This window comes from Bufo bufo, chromosome 1, assembly GCF_905171765.1.
Source record: "Bufo bufo chromosome 1, aBufBuf1.1, whole genome shotgun sequence".
NCBI lineage: Eukaryota > Metazoa > Chordata > Amphibia > Anura > Bufonidae > Bufo > Bufo bufo.
Window position 1 is genome coordinate 347,841,375 of NC_053389.1, and position 23,888 is coordinate 347,865,262.

Sequence of the window (23,888 nt, forward strand, 5' to 3'; positions counted from 1 at the left end):
TCTTGGGCTCTCTGGCTCCCGGATCGCAGTTGTCTGCCCCTCTGACAAATTTTGAAAAGCTCTGTGTTGCCAACACAGGCCCAGATCATGGTATTTCTTTGATATATGGCTTGCTGGGTGCAGGTGGGGATGGGGACCTATCATTCGTTGAACAGATGAGAGGTGTTGGGTTTGCCTCTGGTTGGGAGAGTGAACTGACGTTCTCCCTGTCCTCTGAGCAATGGAATCGTTCCCTCTTATTTACGCATAAATCATCCAGGTCCTGTCGTTTACAGGAGTTGAACTATAAGATCCTTACTCGTTGGTATAGGACGCCGGTTAAGTTGCATCATTTTTATCCATCGGTCCCCAACACCTGTTGGCGTTGCCATTCAGAGGTTGGTTCCATGCTACACATCTGGTGGGACTGCCCTGGGGTCGCCCCTTTGTGGCAAGATGTTTTTGCTCTGTATAATGCACTTTACCGGTCTACTATATCTCCTTCCCCTTTGATTGCCCTGCTCTCTATATTCCCGGGTAGGATCAAACATGTCAAAAAGGGAGTACTTAAAACATTTGTCCTTTCTATGAGACAGATCATACCACGCCAGTGGAGATCCTCAGACAGTTTGCAGAGAATTACGTGGATACGTGCCCTGGATGCCTTATTCAGGATGGAAGAAATGGAAGCTGAGGCCTGTAACCAAGTCCAAACATTTGCACTAACCTGGGAACCTTGGAATCAATTTAGGAGCTCCTCTCGTTTTCAAACCTGGTTGGTCTCAGGTGACTGTACCTGGGATACGTGATATGATGTCTTGTCCTTTCCCCTTCCCCCCGCCCCCCCTACTTTCCACCCCCCCTCCCTCCCCTGTCTTTTGTTTCGTCGTGTTTTGTTCTTGTCTGTCCCCCTGTCTCTCCTAGGTTAACGATTTAATCTGTTTCACTTAAGAGTTACATATTAGTAGCCCTTTGTTCAAAACGCCATCACTGAGTATCTCAGGATTGTGTCCTAAGTTCCTTTTGCCTTCCCTTTTAGTAGTCAAGGTTCTTCATATCGCACTGTATGTACCTAATATTGCTGAATCTCTCCTTTAGCATTTATTTGATGGCATTTGTCCTCTCTGGTCTTCATGGTTGCGTCCCAGAGAAATATGGTGGTCTCTGAATCCATCTGTGCACTTTATTTTATGTTTTACATGGTCTTGGAAATGGAACTGGAGATATATTTTTCATACAATGTCTTGGTTGCTATGTATGATTGTTGTGTTCTTTTTCTATTCAATAAAAATAGATTCAACACTAAAGTCTACTTTGGGAGAAATAGGGTAGAAAAGCATAGTACCCTTCAATAGTGTGATCCTATGGTGATGAACGCCACTGTAATGGTTGGCTGACCCCGCCTACCTGTGTTGGCTCCGCCTTCTGCCAGTTTGGACCCACCTAAGACATGGGGCCACTTTAAGGGTACTTTCACACTTGCGGCAAAGTGATCCTGCAAGCAGTTCTGTCGCCAGAACTGCCTGCCAGATCCGGCAATCTGCATGCAAACGGAAAGCATTTGTAGACGGATCCGGAAGCGGATCTGTCTTACAAATGCATTGCAAGAATGGATCCGTCTCTCCGTTTGTCATCCGGAGAAACGGATCAGTTATATATTTTTTTTCACATTTTTACTGGTCTGCGCATGCACAGACCGGAAGGACGGATCCGGTATTGCGGTATTTTGAATGCTGGATGCGGTACTAATACATTCCGATGGAAGAAAAAAAATGGCATTCAGGCAAGTGTTCAGTTTTTTGGGCTGGAGATAAAACCGATGCATGCTGCTGTATTATCTCCGTCCTGAACAGTCAAAAAGACTGAACTGAAGACATCCTGATGCATCCTGAACAGATTTCTCTCCATTTAGAATGCATTAGGATAAAACTGATCAGTTCTTTTCCGGTATAGAAACATAGAATGTGTCGGCAGATAAGAACCATTTGGCCCATCTAGTCTGCCCAATATATCTGAATCCTATGAATAGTCCCTGGCCCTATCTTATATGAAGGATAGCCTTATGCCTATCCCATGCATGCTTAAACCCCTTCACTGTATTTGCAGCTACCACTTCTGCAGGAAGGCTATTCCATGCATCCACTACTCTCTCAGTAAAGTAATACTTCCTTATATTACTTTTAAACCTTTGCCCCTCTAATTTAAAACTGTGTCCTCTTGTGGTAGTTTTTCTTCTTTTAAATATGCTCTCCTCCTTTACCGAGTTGATTCCCTTTATGTATTTAAAAGTTTCTATCATATCCCCTCTGTCTCTTCTTTCTTCCAAGCTATACATGTTAAGGTCCTTTAACCTTTCCTGGTAAGTTTTATCCTGCAATCCATGTACTAGTTTAGTAGCTCTTCTCTGAACTCTCTCTAGAGTATCTATATCCTTCTGGAGATATGGCCTCCAGTACTGCGCACAATACTCCAAGTGAGGTCTCACCAGTGTTCTGTACAGCGGCATAAGCACTTCACTCTTTCTACTGCTTATACCTCTCCCTATACATCCAAGCATTCTGCTGGCATTTCGTGCTGCTCTATTACATTGTCTTCCCACCTTTAAGTCTTCTGAAATAATTACTCCTAAATCCCTTTCCTCAGATACTGAGGTCAGGACTGTGTCAAATATTCTATATTCTGCCCTTGGGTTTTTACGCCCCAGGTGCATTATCTTGCACTTATCCACATTAAATTTCAGTTGCCAGAGTTCTGACCATTCTTCTAGTCTTCCTAAATCCTTTTCCATTTGGCGTTTCCCTCCAGGAACATCAACCCTGTTACATATCTTTGTGTCATCAGCAAAAAGACAAACCTTACCATCGAGGCCTTTTGCAATATCACTTATGAAGATATTAAACAAAATTGGTCCCAGTACAGATCCCTGTGGAACCCCACTGGTAACATGACCTTGTTTTGAATGTTCTCCATTGACTACAACCCTCTGTTGTCTGTCACTCAGCCACTGCCTAATCCACTCAACAATATGGGAGTCCATGCTCAATGACTGCAGTTTATTGATAAGTCTTCTATGTGGGACAGTGTCAAAAGCCTTACTAAAATCTAGATATGCGATGTCTACGGCACCTCCACCGTCTATTATTTTAGTCACCCAGTCAAAAAAATCTATAAGATTTGTTTGACATGATCTCCCCGATTTAAACCCATGTTGTTTTTCATCTTGCAATCCATGGGATTTCAGATGTTCCACAATCCTATCCTTTAATAGGGTTTCCATTAATTTGCCTACTATTGATGTCAGACTCACTGGTCTATAGTTGCTCGATTCCTCCCTACTACCTTTCTTGTGAATGGGCACGACATTTGCCAATTTCCAATCTTCCGGGACGACTCCTGTTACTAATGATTGGTTAAATAAATCTGTTAACGGTTTTGCCAGCTCACCACTAAGCTCTTTTAATAATTTTGGGTGTATCTCATCAGGCCCCTGTGACTTATTTGTCTTCACCTTAGACAGCAAACTTAGAACATCTTCCTCTGTAAAGATACATGCATCAAACGATTTATTAGTCATCCTTTCTAGTGGAGGTCCTTCTTCTTTTTCTTTTGTAAAAATTAAGTATTCATTAAGGCAGTCGGCTAGCCCTTTATTCTCTTCTACATACCTTCCGTCCTTTGTTTTTAATTTAGTTATTCCTTGTTTTAATTTCCTTTTTTCATTTATATATCTGAAGAATGTCTTATCCCCTTTTTTCATAGACTGAGCTAGTTTTTCTTCTGCCTGCGCTTTAGAAGTTCTTATAACTTGCTTGGCCTCTCTCTGCCTAATCTTGTAGATTTCCTTATCTTCATTGCTCTGTTTTTTTTTTATAATTACAAAATGCTAGCTTTTTATTTTTAATGATTTGGGCCACTTCTGCTGAGTACCACAGTGGTCTCTTCCTTTTTTTGCTTTTACTGACAAGTCTAATGCAATTTTCTGTTGCCTTCAATAATGCACCTTTTAAGTAGTCCCATTTCTCCTGGACTCCATGTAATCCGTTCCAGTCTGATAAGGACTCATTTATGACTAATTTCATTTTTGAAAAGTCTGTTTTTCTAAAATCTAAAACTTTTGTTTTTGTGTGGTGGGACTCTTTCACAGTTCTTATATTAAACCACACTGACTGGTGATCACTAGATCCCAAGGTTTCGCCTACAATGACATCATATACCGAATCCCCATTTGTGAATACCAAATCCAAAATGGCCTCCCTCCGGGTTGGCTCCTCAACCACTTGTTGTAGAGATAACCCCAGTAGGGAATTTAGAATATCTGTACTCCTGGTAGAACTTGCTATTTTGGTTTTCCAGTTTATATCTGGAAGATTGAAATCTCCCATAATGATAACTTCTCCTTTCATTGTCATTTTAGCTATTTCTTCAACTAGTAGATCATCTAGTTCTTTAACTTGACCAGGTGGTCTATATATCACACCTACACGAGTTACTGCATGGTTAGCAAACTGCAACGTAACCCAAACTGACTCTATGTTGGCCTCACCAACTTGTATTAGGTTAGATTTAATGCTATCTTTCACATACAGGGCCACTCCTCCTCCTTTCTTGCCTTCTCTGTCTCTTCTGTATAAAGAGTACCCTGGTATGGTTATGTCCCAGTTATTTCTTTTATTAAACCATGTCTCCGTAACAGCCACTAAATCTACATTCTCAGATGCCATTATTGACCCAAGTTCATTGATTTTTTTACCTAAACTGCGAGCATTTGTAGACAGGACTCTGAGCTTATCATTTCTTAACCTCTGTGCTTCTGACCTGTTCTGGCATTGTTTCGGGGGGCAATTGGACTCTTTTATTTTCACTCTTTTGCCCCCCCTTCCTAGTTTAAATACTCTTTCGCAAATTCTTGGAGTTGTTCACTAAGTACATTTGTTCCTTTGAGAGAAAGATGCAAACCATCTTTTTTGTACAGTTCCTTTCTATTCCAAGTAGAGCTATCATGAGAAACAAAGCCAAATCCTTGCTCTTGACACCATTTACCAAGCCATATGTTGAACTCCTTTATGCGCCTCTGCCTATCATTCTGAACATTATGCACAGGCAGAACTTCAGAAAATGAAATGGTGGATGCAAAATCCTGTACGTCATTACCAAGTGTGATAAAAGATTTTTTCACCTCTGACACTTCATTGCAAGCCAGGTCATTTGTCCCTAGATGGACAAGAACATCCACGTCCCCTTCCTGCTTTGCTTGCTTAACAATATTAATAATACGTCTTCTATCTCTTCTAGCAGTAGCCCCAGGGAGACATCTCACAAAACCATTTTCTTTAAGCTCCACACTTCTTATGATTGAATCACCCAGCAACAGCTGCTTCCTTTGAGACTTCACTTTATCTTTTTTGTTGCATACATTAGACATAGGAGTCGATGGTTTCTCACCCTCTGTGCTTGAGTCCATATCCATGTTGTCCTTACATTCTGAGAGTGCTGCAAATGAATTATGGAGAACCACCGACTGTGGGACATGTCTTCTATCCACCACTCTAAGACTTACCGAACCTACAGTACCCCATCTGCCATTTCTGGGGGTCCTCTGTGGCAGTGGCATTGCAGCAGTCCTAGCTGGAGTTTGTTTAACAGATAATTTAAATATTTCAGATTTCAAAAATGCAATTTCCTGCTGCAGTAAGGAGAACTGTCTACAGATCTGACAGCATCCGAATCTCCAAAGAGTGGAACATGAAATAAATGCACAACAATTCCTGCACTGAACCAAGTCTGCCATTTTAAAGAGGAGAAAAAAAAATAAAAAATAATTTGTAAATTGAAATCAAACAAATCTTACCTTTTTTTTTTTGTATTGTTTCCACCTTCCAGCCTACCTCCTGACTATCTCCTGCAATATCTCTTTACTGTACTTAATGTAGTACTTGAAGGTAGTACTTGCAGCTAATGAATTAGGCCAGCTAATGAGTCTGTCTCTATATATACAGGGAGTGCAGAATTATTAGGCAAGTTGTATTTTTGAGGATTAATTTTATTATTGAACAACAACCATGTTCTCAATGAACCCAAAAAACTCATTAATATCAAAGCTGAATATTTTTGGAAGTAGTTTTTAGTTTTAGCTATTTTAGGGGGATATCTGTGTGTGCAGGTGACTATTACTGTGCATAATTATTAGGCAACTTAACAAAAAACAAATATATACCCATTTCAATTATTTATTTTTACCAGTGAAACCAATATAACATCTCAACATTCACAAATATACATTTCTGACATTCAAAAACAAAACAAAAACAAATCAGTGACCAATATAGCCACCTTTCTTTGCAAGGACACTCAAAAGCCTGCCATCCATGGATTCTGTCAGTGTTTTGATCTGTTCACCATCAACATTGTGTGCAGCAGCAACCACAGCCTCCCAGACACTGTTCAGAGAGGTGTACTGTTTTCCCTCCTTGTAAATCTCACATTTGATGATGGACCACAGGTTCTCAATGGGGTTCAGATCAGGTGAACAAGGAGGCCATGTCATTAGATTTTCTTCTTTTATACCCTTTCTTGCCAGCCACGCTGTGGAGTACTTGGACGCGTGTGATGGAGCATTGTCCTGCATGAAAATCATGTTTTTCTTGAAGGATGCAGACTTCTTCCTGTACCACTGCTTGAAGAAGGTGTCTTCCAGAAACTGGCAGTAGGACTGGGAGTTGAGCTTGACTCCATCCTCAACCCGAAAAGGCCCCACAAGCTCATCTTTGATGATACCAGCCCAAACCAGTACTCCACCTCCACCTTGCTGGCGTCTGAGTCGGACTGGAGCTCTCTGCCCTTTACCAATCCAGCCACGGGCCCATCCATCTGGCCCATCAAGACTCACTCTCATTTCATCAGTCCATAAAACCTTAGAAAAATCAGTCTTGAGATATTTCTTGGCCCAGTCTTGACGTTTCAGCTTGTGTGTCTTGTTCAGTGGTGGTCGTCTTTCAGCCTTTCTTACCTTGGCCATGTCTCTGAGTATTGCACACCTTGTGCTTTTGGGCACTCCAGTGATGTTGCAGCTCTGAAATATGGCCAAACTGGTGGCAAGTGGCATCTAGGCAGCTGCACGCTTGACTTTTCTCAGTTCATAGGCAGTTATTTTGCGCCTTGGTTTTTCCACACGCTTCTTGCGACCCTGTTGACTATTTTGAATGAAACGCTTGATTGTTCGATGATCACGCTTCAGAAGCTTTGCAATTTTAAGAGTGCTGCATCCCTCTGCCAGATATCTCCCTATTTTTGACTTTTCTGAGCCTGTCAAGTCCTTCTTTTGACCCATTTTGCCAAAGGAAAGGAAGTTGCCTAATAATTATGCACACCTAATATAGGGTGTTGATGTTATTAGACCACACCCCTTCTCATTACAGAGATGCACATCACCTAATATGCTTAATTGGTAGTAGGCTTTCGAGCCTATACAGCTTGGAGTAAGACAACATGCATAAAGAGGATGATGTGGTCAAAATACTAATTTGCCTAATAATTCTGCACACAGTGTACACACACTGCTTCCCAAGCTCCTCCCCCAGCAACAAATGTAACACCTCAGTGAGCTAGGCTCATTAGCAAACGCACAATAGCAAACACCTGACCAAATTCCTTACCTCTTTTCAAGCAATGGTCAGAAAAAACAACACAGATGAGCCAGTTGCAGACTCCAAGCCAATCTCTTGCAGTATCTCTTCAATCTCTTCAGTCTCCTGCAATATCTCTTTACTGTACTTAATGTAGTACTTAAAGGTAGTACTTGCAGCTAATGAATTAGGCCAGCTAATGAGTCTGTCTCTATATATACACACACTGCTTCCCAAGCTCCTCCCCCAGCAACAAATGTAACACCTTAGTGAGCTAGGCTCATTAGCAAACGCACAATAGCAAACACCTGACCAAATTCCTTACCTCTTTTCAAGCAATGGTCAGAAAAAACAACACAGATGAGCCAGTTGCAGACTCCAAGCCAATCTCTTGCAGTATCTCTTCAATCTCTTCAGTCTCCTGCAATATCTCTTTACTGTACTTAATGTAGTACTTGAAGGTAGTACTTGCAGCTAATGAATTTTCTTTAAGCTCCACACTTTTGCCCCCCCTTCCGGCATAGAGCCCCTAACGACGGAACTCTATGCCGGAAAAGAAAACCGCTAGTGTGAAAGTACCCTAAATTCCTAGTCCGTACCTGAGAGCGCCTCTATTAGGGCTCTTTCACACGAGCGGATGCAGTGTGAGTAATCCGCTGCGTGAAAGAGAGCCAAGCCGCGCTCATGACAGTAGAGACACGGAGCATTAACATGATTGATAATGCTCTGTGCCTCTCTGTGATCTTTTTACTACAAAATCAAAGTTAGATAGAGTTGTCACCGTCATTTTGTAGTAAAAACGTCACACAGAGGCAAAGAGCATTATCAATCATGTTAATGCTCCGTGTCTCTGCTGTCCAGAACGGAGCTTGGCTCTCTTTCACGCAGCAAATTACCCACACGGCATCCGCTTGTGTGAAAGAGCTCTAAGATTACCAGCTGGATTACCTTCATGAAATTTTCCCAGTACTTGAAAAATTGCTATGTATAAGGCTTAGGCTACTTTCACACTCGCGTTTTAGACTGATCCGTTATGGATCTGCAAAAACCGATCCGTTACAATAATACAACCGCATGCATCCATCATGAACGGATCAGTTTATATTATCTGTAACATAGCCACGAATATAAATATAAGACCCTTAGAATTATAATTTTTAATATGTCAATCTAAAACCTATTGGCCAAACTATGATTGTAAAAAGATGCCAATCAATAACCCTGGTACTACAAAAATAACACAAATCAATAATAAAACAGACGTATAAAGAGGAGCGGGCCGGGGTCCCGGGGAAAGGTAACACACTGACCCTGTGGTAACCCACAGAATCAGGACATTGTGAAACAACCATTGTATTATCCAGAAGCATAATTGTTATAAGATAAAGGGAGACCCCCGATGGTGTAAGGGACCACCTACCGAAGTGCACTAGGGACTTAAAATATATCCCTCTGTGTCAAGATGCTATAAAACATTTGGACGCTTCACGCGTCACTGGCTCAGCAATTTATCTATGTTTTTATCATTATACCTAATATCCTTACCCCCTGAGGAACCCACTTTGCTGGGGGAAACACGTGTGGGTCTTGGCGGTTGTTTACCCCCAATACGCTTTTAGGGTTAAGGTAATCTAGCTTAGGAACGAGGACAGAGAGTCTCCAGCCTCGGGATTCTTCTCTGGGCTGAGGGGTACAACAGGGTCATCCAGGGTCAGTGTGTTACCCTCCCCTGGGACCCCGGCCTGCTCCTCTTTATACGTCTGTTTCATTATTGATTTGTGTTATTTTTGTAGTACCAGGGTTATTGATTGGCATCTTTTTCCAATCATAGCTTGGACAATAGGTTTTAGATTGACATATTAAAAAATTATAGCTGAGCGCTGCGATTGGCCAGCGCTACAGCATAGGAGAAGAAGACGTCTTTTGGCATCTATTGATGTTGAATCTCTATACAGCTCCATCCCTCACAAAGAAGGTCTATCTGCAGTGGAATATTTTTTATGCACACGGTGGGACACAATTTAGGGCACACAATGCATTTATACTTAACCTACTGGAGTTTACACTCACACACAATTTCTTTCTTTTCCACCCTCATTTCTACCACCAGCTCAGGGGGACGGCTATGGGGAGCCCCTGCGCCCCCACGTATGCTAATCTCTTCCTGAGCTGGTGGGAAGACACTATTGTCTTCCCTGGCCATCAAGAATGGTGGATGAAGAAGATAATATTTTGGTCACGCTATATCGATGATATATTTGTCATGTGGGACGGTACCACTGATGAGTTTGCGAACTTCGTAGGGACGTTGAACATTAACCAGATAGGACGGAGGTTTACGTAGGAGACTCAAAGGGATAGTATCGCATTCTTGGATGTCAGGATCTCTAAACAAGAGGACAGACTTGTTACAACATTTTTTAGAAAGCCAACGCCCACTAATTCCATCCTCCACTGGGACAGCCATCACCCCTTTCCCCTTAAAAGGGGTTTCCCGAAGGGTCAGTATCTACGGGTTCATAGAAACTGCTCCGATCCTGAACTGTTTCTCCAGGAGGCTGGCTTACTACAGAGGAGATTTCTTGATAGGGGCTACCCACAGAATATATTGTGTATTGTCATCTGTCTCCCTGTGTCGGATTTAGCCAAAGAACGCTCTAGCAGAGGGTACTTGGGCTGAATCGGGACCAGTGGCAAAACCTTCAGTATGAAAACCTTCTCATGGCCTTGGAGACGTGTTCTCAGTGTGTAGGGGGGCGTTTGCCGGTTTGTGAGCACTAAGCGCAATGCACTGGGCTTCTTCCCTTCAAATGTCTATACACATTAGAGAAGTGAAGTCTGCATAATGAGAGATACATATTATACCTCTGCTGTGGCTTCGCTATCCCTTTCTGGATACATATCTGCTTGAAAGACATGCATATCTGCCTTGTCGGTATACTCGTACCGTATACTGACAATAGCCGTAGCAATGTCTCGCAGATAATCTCAAACCTATAAGAATGAGTAGAATGATCTTCATTAGATACTGGTCACTTTTGAGCAGTATTGAATGAGGTCCATGCTGACAGTGATGGGGGGTGGGCGGCCACCTGGCTGGTCAGACAATGGACATGACTCATCCTTCCTTATACAGGGATGGGGTGTGTGCATTGTCTGTCCAGCCACATTGATTGCCCCGCCCTGTCCTTTCCTATGTCATCACTTCCTGTATCCTTGTTTTGGGCGAGCCCCTTTTACACCTTTTGTGAGTAAATAAAAAGGTCAGACTGGGCAGGGAGGAGGAGTTGCTCAGCAAGAATTCAATCAAGATGGTAACACCTGGGTCTGTGTCTGAGGGAAGAGGGATTTAACTATTTCTTTACACAAAGTTTGATGCAAGCAGATTACAACTATTAATATTTCTACAACACTATAAACAAGCGTTACTGAAAGATAGATCTATCCTTCTCACACCACGGAGTACCCGGACAGAGGGTACTACACCGATCCGACTAATCTCAACTTTTGATGCGGCGAACCCTGAAGTGAGGAAGATTTTGGGTAGATATTGGCCAATTTTAGCTATGGACCCAGATCTGTCTAAGGTGGTTACACCCACCCCTAGCGTAACATACCGCAGGGGGAGAAGTCTCAGGGATCGTTTAGTCCACAGTCACTATACCACCTTGCCAAGCGTGGGAACTTGGCTTGACCGTCGCCCCCTGGGCATTTTCCGATGTGGAACATGTAAAGCATGCGAGTACGTCTCAACCTCTAAAACTATTACCTGCTCGGCAAGGAACGAGGTTTTTACCATTCAGGATTTTGCCAACTGTAAAACCAAAGGGACAATTTACATCTGTCAGTGCCCGTGTAATAAGGACTCATAGCTGAGCCAGTGACGTGTGAAGCGTCCAAATGTTTATAGCATCTTGACACAGAGGGATATATATTAAGTCCCTAGTGCATTTCGGTAGGTGGTCCCTTACATCTGGGGTCTCTCTTTATCTTATAACATTTATGCTTCTGGATAATACTATGGTTGTTTCACAATGTCCTGATTCTGTGGGTTTTATTTGTCCGGATACTCTATATGAATTATTCTCCCGGACACTATAGGGTTCATTTAACCTGTGGGGCTTTAGGCATTCTTCTTGTTTCCCCAATATATTAGTGTTCAGGGTTTCATATCTTTAGATATTCTATGGCAGTGATGGTGAACCGTTTGGAGACCGAGTGCCCAAACTGCAACCCAATGCCACTTATTTATCCCAAAGTGCCAACACGGCAATGTAACCTGTATAGCAGTAAAGTATGTCTTCCATGTACGTTATCATTTAGCTATAATAGCCTGCCTGCATTCAGTGCGCTGCCTGTGCCGCTCATAGTGCGCCCTGCGCTGATGAATTGCAGGGAAAGCCTAAGGCATATTGGTACACCATGGACTTTTTCCAGGGAGTGGGTGCCCACAGAGAGGGCTCTGGGTGCCGCCTCTGGCACCTGTGCCATAGGTTCGCCACCACTGTTCTATGGGGTTAATTTACCCTGTGGGGACGTAGGTACCCATCCTCCCTGTCTATTTAATATACTAATGCATCTCACGATGTAGCCTGAATTGAACTCATCGCATGCATACCTGAGGCTCATGCGGGCTGCCATCTTTTTTCACAAGTTCGGCGAGGCACAGGTAAACCCTTACCTGTGCCTGTACGCGAGCCGGTCTGAAAACAAGTGCGGTCAGCGGGCGCAGGCAGTTCTGAGAACAGCCACCGAGGGCCTTCATCGGGCTGTTTTCGGAACTGCCTGCTCCCGCTGACCGCACTTGTTTTCAGACCAGCTCGCGGCACAGGTAAGGGCTTACCTGTGGCTCACTGGACTTGTGAAAATAAAAAATGGCAGCCCTCATATGTTCACGGGCAAACACGGCGAACTGGCCATCACTGGTCCTGAGCCTCATCTGTATTAGATCTGGAGAAAATGATTATTAAGAGGCATGCCTTTCAATTATGGTGCATCTCTGGAGATCCATGTGTCAGAAGCTGCAATGTTGGTGAAGATGGCAGGTGTAACTTATGCCATGGGAGTATTCACACAAGCCACACAGGTGTAAAACATGCTTTTTTTCTGATGCAGTTTTCACCACAACTCCACCACTATGTGTGAACATACTCCTACTACTATAAACTTAAGACTGCAGCTGTCAACTTGAGTGCTACTCACTGACAGCAAACAGAGTTGGTGACTCCTGTAAAAAAAAAAAAAAAAAAACCCCCACAGAGGAACATGTACAAACGTGTCTTTATGTTGATGTTTGTTGTCAGTAAAAGTGGTGGACAATTCCCTAGGTCCTAGCACATTGAGGCCTGAGGGACTCTCATCTACCGAGCACAACAACTCCCAGCATCTAGTTTCTCACAGCTATAAGAGAAGCTCCAATCTGCTGCACCATGTCCAGCTCGGCTGCTCAAAGTGCTTGGCTGCTTTCGCAGAGCCTGCCACCATCTCACCCCGGCTTTTACCCCTAGACATTCCTGCGCTGCCCTCGCCCTGCACACCGGCGGGCAGGGCTCACATGACCGTGGAAGGAGACGGCCCGCACCCTGGGAGGGGTCTGCAGACAGGAACTGCCCGCCTGGCCAGCCTGCTTCCTACTAACAGCCCGACCTGCCTGGGAGAAGTGCAATTGGAGTTGGGCTGTGGCCCCGCTTTGCTTTGTCCACTTGCAGGTAGGTATCTTGAGAGCTGAGGCGACATGTTGGGCGTATGTGGCTTCGCTCTCAGCCCCCGTTAGTACGCACTAAGTGCCGGGACCTCCAGGAGTTTGTGGGACTCACAGGGAAGACTGCGGACGAGCACTTCACCTGTTTCAGCCTAGCAGCTGTTGGGGTTGATATGGGGGTGGCAGCAGCACCCCTCTGCTGATAAAATGGCTGCTTTGGAGTTGAGTTGGTTTCAGTTGCGTTCTGTGGCCGCAGTTCCCTAAAGCCTGGGACCCACGACTCCATCCAAGGGACTGTGCACGTCTGGGGCCCCTCCTTCCGCCAGCAGGAATGTTCCTGCCCGCCACGCCCGGTCCACTATGGGAACCACTTTCCTGCTGGCACTGGGCTTGTTGACTGGCAGCACCCATGCCGTGAGCCCGCTCATTGTGTGTGTCCATTTCAGGACGGCTGTCAGCGGAGCAGTAGTAATGCCTTGGAGCGGAGCAACCTCTGCAGGGGTCTCACACTGTGTCTGCAAGGGCAGGGCTTCACACACATACTAAAAGAATGGACTGTAGAGCTACAGACATAGTTAGAATCCCTTTCCTGTATTTCTTAGACATGTAATAAACATATATTTCTCATATACAGGTGTATAGCAAGTACCCTGTGCTTTCTAGATGGGGAGTGAACAGGATATATGTGTAGGGACCTACTGAAAGGAATGACAGACAGGATATATGTGTAGGGACCTACTGAAAGGAATGACAGACAGGATATATGTGTAGGGACCTACTGAAAGGAATGACAGACAGGATATATGTGTAGGGACCTACTGAAAGGAATGACAGACAGGATATATGTGTAGGGACCTACTGAAAAGAATGACAGACAGGATATATGTGTAGGGACCTTCTGAAAGGAATGACAGACAGGATATATGTGTAGGGACCTACTGAAAGGAATGACAGACAGGATATATGTGTAGGGACCTTCTGAAAGGAATGACAGACAGGATATATGTGTAGGGACCTACAGAAAGGAATGACAGACAGGATATATGTGTAGGGACCTTCTGAAAGGAATGACAGACAGGATATATGTGTAGGGACCTACTGAAAGGAATGACAGACAGGATATATGTGTAGGGACCTACTGAAAGGAATGACAGACAGGATATATGTGTAGGGACCTACTGAAAAGAATGACAGACAGGATATATGTGTAGGGACCTTCTGAAAGGAATGACAGACAGGATATATGTGTAGGGACCTACTGAAAGGAATGACAGACAGGATATATGTGTAGGGACCTTCTGAAAGGAATGACAGACAGGATATATGTGTAGGGACCTACTGAAAGGAATGACAGACAGGATATATGTGTAGGGACCTTCTGAAAGGAATGACAGACAGGATATATGTGTAGGGACCTACTGAAAGGAATGACAGACAGGATATATGTGTAGGGACCTACTGAAAGGAATGACAGACAGGATATATGTGTAGGGACCTACTGAAAGGAATGACAGACAGGATATATGTGTAGGGACCTACTGAAAGGAATGACAGACAGGATATATGTGTAGGGACCTACTGAAAGGAATGACAGACAGGATATATGTGTAGGGACCTACTGAAAGGAACGACAGACAGGATATATGTGTAGGGACCTACTGAAAAGAATGACAGACAGGATATATGTGTAGGGACCTTCTGAAAGGAATGACAGACAGGATATATGTGTAGGGACCTACTGAAAGGAATGACAGACAGGATATATGTGTAGGGACCTACTGAAAGGAACGACAGACAGGATATATGTGTAGGGACCTTCTGAAAGGAACGACAGACAGGATATATGTGTAGGGACCTTCTGAAAGGAATGACAGACAGGATATATGTGTAGGGACCTTCTGAAAGGAATGACAGACAGGATATATGTGTTCTTTTGGTGATGTGCAGTGTTGTTTTTGCGCCAAACATATCTTTTGGATTTATGGCCAAAAAGTTCAACCTTGGTTTCACCAGATCATAACACCTTTTCCCACATGCTTTTGGGAGACTTCAGATGTGTTTTTGCAAAATGTAGCCTGGCTTGGATGTTTTTCGTAAGAAAAGGCTTTCGTCTTGCCCCTTTACCCCATAGCCCAGACATATGAAGAATACAGAAGATTGTTGTCACATGTACCACACAGCCAGTACTTGCCAGATATTCCTGCAGCTCCTTTAATGTTGCTGTAGGCCTCTTGGTAGCCTCCCAGACCAGTTTTCTTCTCGTCTTTTCATCAATTTTGGAGGGACGTCCAGTTCTTGGTAATGTCACTATTGTGCCATATTTTCTCCACTTGATGATGACTGTCTTCACTGTGTTCCATGGTATATCTAATACCTTGGAAATTCTTTTATACCCTTTTCCTGACTGATACCTTTTAACAATGAGATCCCTCTGATGATTTGGAAGCTCTCTGTGGAGCATGGCTTTTGCTGTGGGATGCGACTACGAAAATTTCAGGAAAGACCAACCAGAGCAGCTGAACTTTATTTGGGGTTAATCAGAGGCACTTTAAATGATGGCAGGTGTATGCTGACTCCTATTTAACATGATTTTGAATGTGATTGCTTAATTCTGAACACAGCTACATCCCCAGTTATAAGCGGGTGTGCACACTTATGCAACCACATTATTTTAGTTTATTTGTTTTCTTCCCTCCACCTAAAAGATTTCAGTTTGTTTTTCAATTGAGTGGTACAGGTTATAGGTCACATTAAAGGTGGAAAAAGTTCTGAATTGATTATCTTTGTCTCATTTTTTTTTTTTTTTTACATCACAGAAACCTGACCTTTTAAAACAGGGGTGTGTAGATCCTGTTCACTCCCCATCTAGAAGCCACAGATAACTCACTATACATCTTTATATGAGAAATATATGTTGTTTCCACTATAAACTACACATTTCCTGTTTATTCCCCATCTAGAAAGCCCAGAGAACTCACTATACATCTTTATATGAGGATATATATTCTTTCCACTATTATAAAATGTGGTTTATAATATATGATCCAACCATATATCCTTATAATTATTCGAATTGTAATGGTGATATCCCTCCTTTTTTCAATCCATATAGTCCACACTTATGGATATAGTATAGATATACTGTTGGTCACTGACATAAGATAATATGTATTTTATATTATATCTATAATTCTTCTAAATCCCAGTGTGATAATTTTCTCCATTCACCTTTATGTTGATAGCAATTCTTCTTTAGTGGTATGCTTCTAACAATAGTCAATAGTGTGTACTCACTGTTAGTAGTTTAATGTTCACCGACCGTGGCGTCCCACGTGGTAGCAGTAAGTAGAAGTCGAAGCTTGTCCCTGGTACCAGAGGAGTCATAGAGACCCAACTGCAACATTAGAAATGGACAGTAAATGAGTATTTCATTTGCTGGGGACCCTGTTATAAATGTTGTATTTTGGTTCATGGTCTAAATTTCATCTCTTCCTTATATACCGCATGTGCTGCATAGGACACTGCCTTCGTTTTAAGATACTATGTTTTCCAATGGTGTACCTTCAATGCAGGGGACATGACTGCACATGTCTCCTCCTCTTTCCGATGTGTTAACGCTGCATTTTCATGAAGCCACCACCAGTGCAAAGAGAAAACAGCTTCCGTTTCAGTCAGTTGTAACTGAATTGGAAATACAGTGGTCAAAATGAGTTAAAAAATAAAAAAAAGATCATAATAAGTGTGGAGTGTTGTGCATTGCATTTTGCATTGTCTGGGAGTTATTGATGCATGCATGCTGAGCAACTGGATGGGGCATGGTGGGTTTTACTATAACTGACTAGATATGTGTACCTCCCTGTATCTTTCACCAGTAGCTTCCTTATTAGCTTGATCTTTACTTGTTTTAAAACCGTTTTCTAGTTTCCCATAGAGATATAGGGGGAATTTATCAAGCCCTGCACTCCAGAATTCTGTCTTCTAAGGCTTTTGTGACTTTTTTTTTTAGGTCACTTATGCAAAATTTGTGTGACTTTTTACATCACTCAGTATTCACTCCAGATTTGCAACTAGGGAAAACAAAATCTTAAAGTTCCCAAAATCACTCCAGTAGGTGGTGGTGCAGAAAACTGGAATAGTATTTTTAGACAAAAGTTTTAGATTTAAAGATCAGACAAATTTAACAAATTATGTGCAATGTTTGATAGATTTGGATCAAAGTATACCAACTCAGCCTGAAGAGAAATTTACATTTTGAGGAACAATTATGCCTACAGTGATGTTGTGTGAGCACTGGAGTAGACCTTGCTTACACTGGAACCTTATATTTTCATGACCCAGCTTCCATACTGTGCAGTTGGAGGCTTCTATTTAGGATATATTTGGTCCACCAATGCCAAACTTTTTTTCTTTTCTTTATAGAAATGACTCTCAATGCAGGGAATATAAATTTTAAGTGGGACCCAAAAAGTTTGGAAATTCGAACTCTTGCAGTTGAAAGGCTTCTTGAGCCATTGGTTTCTCAGGTATGTATGACTAATCTTTAACATAGTCTATAACATTTGTTTGACAGAAGTTGAAATCAGTGAGAGATTTTAGGAAATTACTTTGCTTTATTCTAGCCCATTTTTTGTAAAGATATATAATGATGAAACAAATGGCAATTTTGTCAGCCAAGCTCATGGCAGTTTTCCTTGAATAAGATTCACGTATCTACAGCTTAAAGGGGTTGTCTGCTTCATACTATTGATGACCTATCCTCAGCATTGGTTCATATAGATTTAGACAGCACTCCAACGGTAATGATCAGGCAATAATGAGACCACATGTCAAACGCAGCCGGCGCCGGCTGCGTTTGACATGAGGTCTCGTTATTGCCTGATGAAGGGCTAATGTTAGCCCGAAACGTTGCGACTTGTGTACCACTGTGCCCGGCTGAAATGATATGAAATAAATATTCACTGATTATCATCATTACCGTTGGAGTGCTGTCTAAATCTATATGATACATACAGTTCTTGAGGTGGAGCCAAAGAACAAAACCTGGACGTGCACCCACTTTTGCCAGATTTAGAAAGAGTGCTGTGGTCTAACAGATTTGAAATTACTGAAGATTACTTAGCATTGGTTGTCAGCATTGGTTGTCAGTATCCGATCGGCAGTGGTCTGACTCCCGGCACCACTGGCGATCAGTTTTTTGAAGAGTAGGCGACGCTCCTACGAGCACTGCCTTGTCTGTTTTGTTTACCTGCTTGCCGCAGCAGTTGCAGCAGTGAGCAGTTGCAATTACAGGTATGGCGTCCCCATTCACTTCTATGGGATGGCTCTGTAGTATTGAACAGACAATGACGTCATTGCTGTGGTGGACAGGTAAACAGGGTTTAGAAGGCTGCGCTCTTGAGCGCTGCCTTTTCTTCAAACAGCTGCTCGATGGGTTTGTCAGGAGTTGGCCCCCCGCAGATCTGATATTGATGACCTATCCTGAGGAGTGGACAGACTCTTTAAATGTTGTTTGGGACCCAACTTTGTTAACGCTTTCCCTGCCAAGGACATATCTTATACATCCTTGCAGGGTTGTACTTAATTGGTTAAGGACATCTATCACATGCCCCTGCTATGATGGCTGTATGTTAAAGCAGTTTTCTGCATATAAATGTTTACCTTTCCCCGTGCTTCCACTGCCAGGCGCAGCACCTTACTAACGTGCTTGCGGTATTTCTTCTGTCTCGCTTTGGAGATCAGGAGAGTGGTCACATGACTTGCCCTCTCTAGATACTGTAATTTCTCCGACATCATTACCAGACCTCTCATGATCCCCTCTGTTGGACTCCCTGCCTAAATGGTCATGATGTCAGTCTCGTGTGATCTTGGAATGGGCTGGGTGATGCTCTCAATCCACAAGCAGGGTAGTTGGTGTTCTTTGCTTGTTATTACAAAGCTGTGTGATCCGATCAGCTGTTTGAAGAGAACACAGCCCTTGTACGAGCAGTGTGTTCTCTTCTTCGTTAACCTGCTCGCTGTCGACAATGCAGTGGCAGGCAGGTGTAATTGCAGCTCCCCCATGCCCATTCACTTCAATAGATAATGGCCAAGGAGAGAAAAAGGCGCTCATAGGGTAAATAAGTTAAGAGCCGAGCCTCCAGAACAACAGGAAGAGTGGTACTGCTCACCTGTTGTTGATGCACCTATTGTTTGGTGCAACTGGACTGGAGGTGGATACGACTGATTATGGCTCACTGGTGGATGCTGCCGATTCCGTCCGCGATTCCCTTTGGCGGGGGCCAAGCCGCCGTCTGGGTTGATGAGTAGGATATATTTCCACTGGACCGGGGGTCGAGTGGAGGGGTGGACCGTAGGCGCAAAAGACGCAACCAGAGAATTTTTGGAAACCAATGTTTTTTTTATTGTTAAAGTGACAACGCGTTTCGGGGTTCTGCGGACCCCTTTTTCAAGTCCCACCGACTTGAATAAGGGGTCTGCAGAACCCCGAAACGCGTTGTCACTTTAACAATAAAAAAAACATTGGTTTCCAAAAATTCTCTGGTTGCGTCTTTTGCGCCTACGGTCCACAGCTCCACTCGACCCCCGGTCCAGTGGAAATATATCCTAACCATTCACTTCAATAGGATTGCTCCACCCTATTCATTTGACAGAGTGGCAGAGTTATAATTACATCTGCGCTGCAATATCGACGGTGAGCAGGTAAACAGAGAAAGGAACATAGCGCCTGTACGAGCCCTGCGTTTTCTTTAAACAACTGATCGGGGAAGGGGGTGTCAGTGGCAGTTGACCTAAAACTACATAATATTTTCAAACAAGTCGTAAAAGCAGATAAAGACAACCAAATCAAACAAATGATTCAAAAACTGTAGACTTGTTGATTAATTCTGCACATCGGCTTCGAGGAATTTTTATCCCATTTCTCCATACAAAACAGCTTCAACTCTATTATAGTGGTTGGTTTCCCCATAAACTACTTGCTTCAGGTCCTTCAACAACATTTCTATTGGATTAAGGTCAGGACTTTGATTTGGCCATTTTAAAACTTTAACTTTTATCCGTCTTTACCCATTAAGATTGACTTGTTTTTTTTAGGCTACTTTCACATTAGTGTTAGCAGGGTCCGGCAGGGGAACATTCTGTCCGATCCTTACTAATGCTAGCCCATGTGTGCCGCCAGAAGGCTGCTCCGGCTCCATTCACTATAATGGGGACGGGCTGGCAAACATGCTAAGAGGCGGCCGGACAAAAAGTGTAGCATGCAGTACACCAATTGTGCAAAAATCCCTCAAAATTATATAACAGGGCTCCAGATGGCGACCAAATGGTTGCCAATGCGCCTTAAAATTTGCAGATGGAGACAAGACTTTTAAGTCTTGTCGCCATTTGCGACTGGACCACCACACTGCTGCGCAGCCTAGTATCAGTTAAAGAACATGGCACGCGCCATGTTCTCTTCACTAGCACAGTGGAGAAGTAGGGAGTCCCTCCCCACTGTGACGCGGCCGCCACTGCCACCAATGGGGAGATAGCAGGGAGGAGGAGGGGAGGAGCTGTGGCCACTGCCCCACCAATGAATGTAAAACATATTAATACAAGTATAGGCAGCGGTATCACAGACCCGGCCTCAATAACATGCAGTGTTATGGAGGCCGGGTGTCGCTTTATGTAGCCTGCTACTTATTTCATATTCTTTGGACCCATGAAAGGTCCTCTTTAATTGCATTCATTGGTGACGCAGTGCGCCTCCCCCCCTTCTTAGTATTAGCATCATTGGTGGTGCAGTGCGCCCCGCCGCCCCCCCCTCCCCTATTATTAGTATCATTGGTGGTGCAGTGGCCACAGCCCCCCCCCCCCCCCATTGTTATATGGTGGCCACAGGGTCCCCTCCCCTCCATTGGTGGCAGTGGCAGATTACACTGCTGGGGCTCCGATCGGTTACCATGGCAGCCAGGACGCTACTGAAGCCCTAGCTGCCATGGTAATCTCCCTGCTGCTGTGTGTACTATGCACAGGGCAGCAGAGAGAGTGTGAAGTCCTAGTTACCCTAATACAGCTCTATCGGGGTGAATAGGACAAGGGATGAAAAGATCCAGGTTATAGCCCCTAAGGGGGGAAATGGTTATTAAATAAAAAAGTAAAAAAAAAAACACCAAAATACTAAAAGTTTAAATCGCCCCCTTTCCCAATTTTACATATAAAATTTACAAACAATAAAAAATAAACATATTACATATAGCCACATCCGAAAAAGTGTGAGCTATTAAAATATTAAGAAATATTTCCCCTCTGGCGAAGGCCGTGACAGAAAAAAAATCAAAACCACGGAATTCGCCATTTTTAGTCACCTTGTCCCCCAAAAGATGTCACTGGATGTGAGCGGTATGTGGTGCTGTATTCTCCTATATGTAGTGCTGGCTTACTACTGTGACCTGTGTCTCATCTTCTCCGTCAAGTCCTTTTTTTTTATTATATGCATTTTAAATTTGGTTACTAAAAAATGTAATTTGGCTCCAAAAATTTTTAGTTTAGGAGCCAATGGCTCCTGGTTATTATTATTTTTTTGTCTGGAGCACTGCATAGGTTCCTGAATATAAAAAAAAAAAAAAGTCTGTAGTTGACCAGAATGAAGAAGTCAAGCTGTAAGAGGTTACATAGTAACATAGTACATAAGGCCGAAAAAAGACATTTGTCCATCCAGTTCGGCCTGTTATCCTGCAAGTTGATCCAGAGGAAGGGAAAAAAACCCTGTGAGGTAGAAGCCAATTTTCCCCACTTTAGGGGAATAAAAAATTCCTTCCCGACTCCAATCAGGCAATCAGAATAACTCCCTGGATCAACGACCCCTCTCTAGTGGCTATAGCCTGTAATATTATTACACTCCAGAAACACATCCAGATCCCTCTTGAATTCCTTTATTGTACTCACCATCACCACCTCCTCAGGCAGAGGGTTCCATAGTCTCACTGCTCTTACCGTAAAGAATCCTTTTCTATATTTGTGTACAAACCTTCTTTCCTCCATACGCAGAGGATGTCCCCTCGTCACAGTCACAGTTCTGGGGATAAATAGATGATGGGATAGATCTCTGTACTGACCCCTGATATATTTATACATAGTAATTAGATCTCCCCTCAGGTTGTCCTTTTTTTTTCTTTCTTTTCTTTTTCTTTTCTTTTTTTCATTTATTTATTTTTCATTTATTTTTTATTTTGAAAGCAGACCACCCCTTTCAATTGCTGTTATATATCACTGGTATTTATATATCACTGTATTCCAGACCTGCAGGTGGAAGCATTGCATTGGAATATACTTAACCACTTAAGGACCACAGGTTTATACCCCCCTAGTGACCAGGCCCTTTTTTACAAATCGGCACTCCACAACTTTAACGGTTTATTGCTCGGTCATGCAACTTACCACCCAAATGAATTTTACCTCCTTTTCTTCTCACTAATAGAGCTTTCATTTGCTGGTATTTCATTGCTGCTGACATTTTTACTTTTTTTGTTATTAATCGAAATTTACTGATTTTTTTGCAAAAAAATGACATTTTTCACTTTCAGTTGTAAAATTTTTCAGAAAAAACGACATCCATATACCGTATTTTTCGCCCTATAAGACGCACCGGCCTATAAGACGCACCTAGGTTTTTGAGGAGGAAAATAAGAAAAAAATATTTTGAACCAAAAGGTGTGCTTTTGGTGGGTTTTGAACTAATTGTGGTCTGTGGATGGCACTGTTATGGGGGATCTGTGGGTGACACTTATGGGGGATCTGTGGGTGACACTTATGGGGGATCTGTGGGTGACACTTATGGGGGATCTGTGGGTGACACTTATGGAGGATCTGTGGGTGACACTTATGGAGGATCTGTGGGTGACACTTATGGAGGATCTGTGGTTGACACTTATGGGGGATCTGTGGGTGGCTCTTATTGGGGTCTCTGGATGGCACTGTTATGGGGATCTGTGTATGACAGTTATGGGGGGGATCTGTGGATGACACATATATAGCATCTTATGCTATGTGTCATTCACAGATCCCCTCCATAAGTGTCCCTGTAGTGAATGACCCTCAATACACGGGCTGGGGGTCGGCATCTGCTTTTATAATGACAGCGGGGCCCGTGCAGTGACTGTATTCTACTACACAGGCCCCGCTCACTGTATGATCGTATCTCTAATAGTAAATTGTTATGTATATAAACGCATAAGGAGCGCTGTGTATTACTTACAACTACAAGCGTTCGCCGCTCGGTAGGTAGCAGAGAGTGGGAGGAGGCAGGCCGGGAGGACGGACGCTGGCAGTGTGAGTCATACATCATGCGCCCACGCCGCCTGCTTCATTCATAAAGTGGGCGGCGCAGGCGCGTGACATAGTGAGTGACGCGCTGCCCGCCCGTCCTCCCGGCCTGCCTCCTCCCACCTCTCTGCTACCTACCGAGCGGCGAGCGCTTGTAGTTGTAAGTAATACACAGCGCTCCTTATGCGTTTATATACATAACAATTTACTATTAGAGATACGATTATACAGTGAGCGGGGCCCGTGTAGTAGAATACAGTCACTGCACGGGCCCCGCTGTCATT

At 43.4% G+C, this 23,888-nt stretch overlaps 1 protein-coding gene across 1 annotated transcript in view; it reads left to right on the forward strand.

The window, feature by feature from the left end:
- Positions 1-13,167: 13,167 nt before the first annotated feature.
- Positions 13,168-23,888, forward strand: part of LOC121009553 (catenin alpha-1) — a 120,096-nt gene continuing 109,375 nt past the window's right edge. Inside the window, exons 1-2 of the mRNA XM_040442765.1 lie at positions 13,168-13,309; positions 17,722-17,825. Coding sequence (XP_040298699.1) covers positions 17,724-17,825 — 102 coding nt within the window. The 5' untranslated portion in view covers positions 13,168-13,309; positions 17,722-17,723. The remainder of the gene's footprint in view (positions 13,310-17,721; positions 17,826-23,888) is intronic.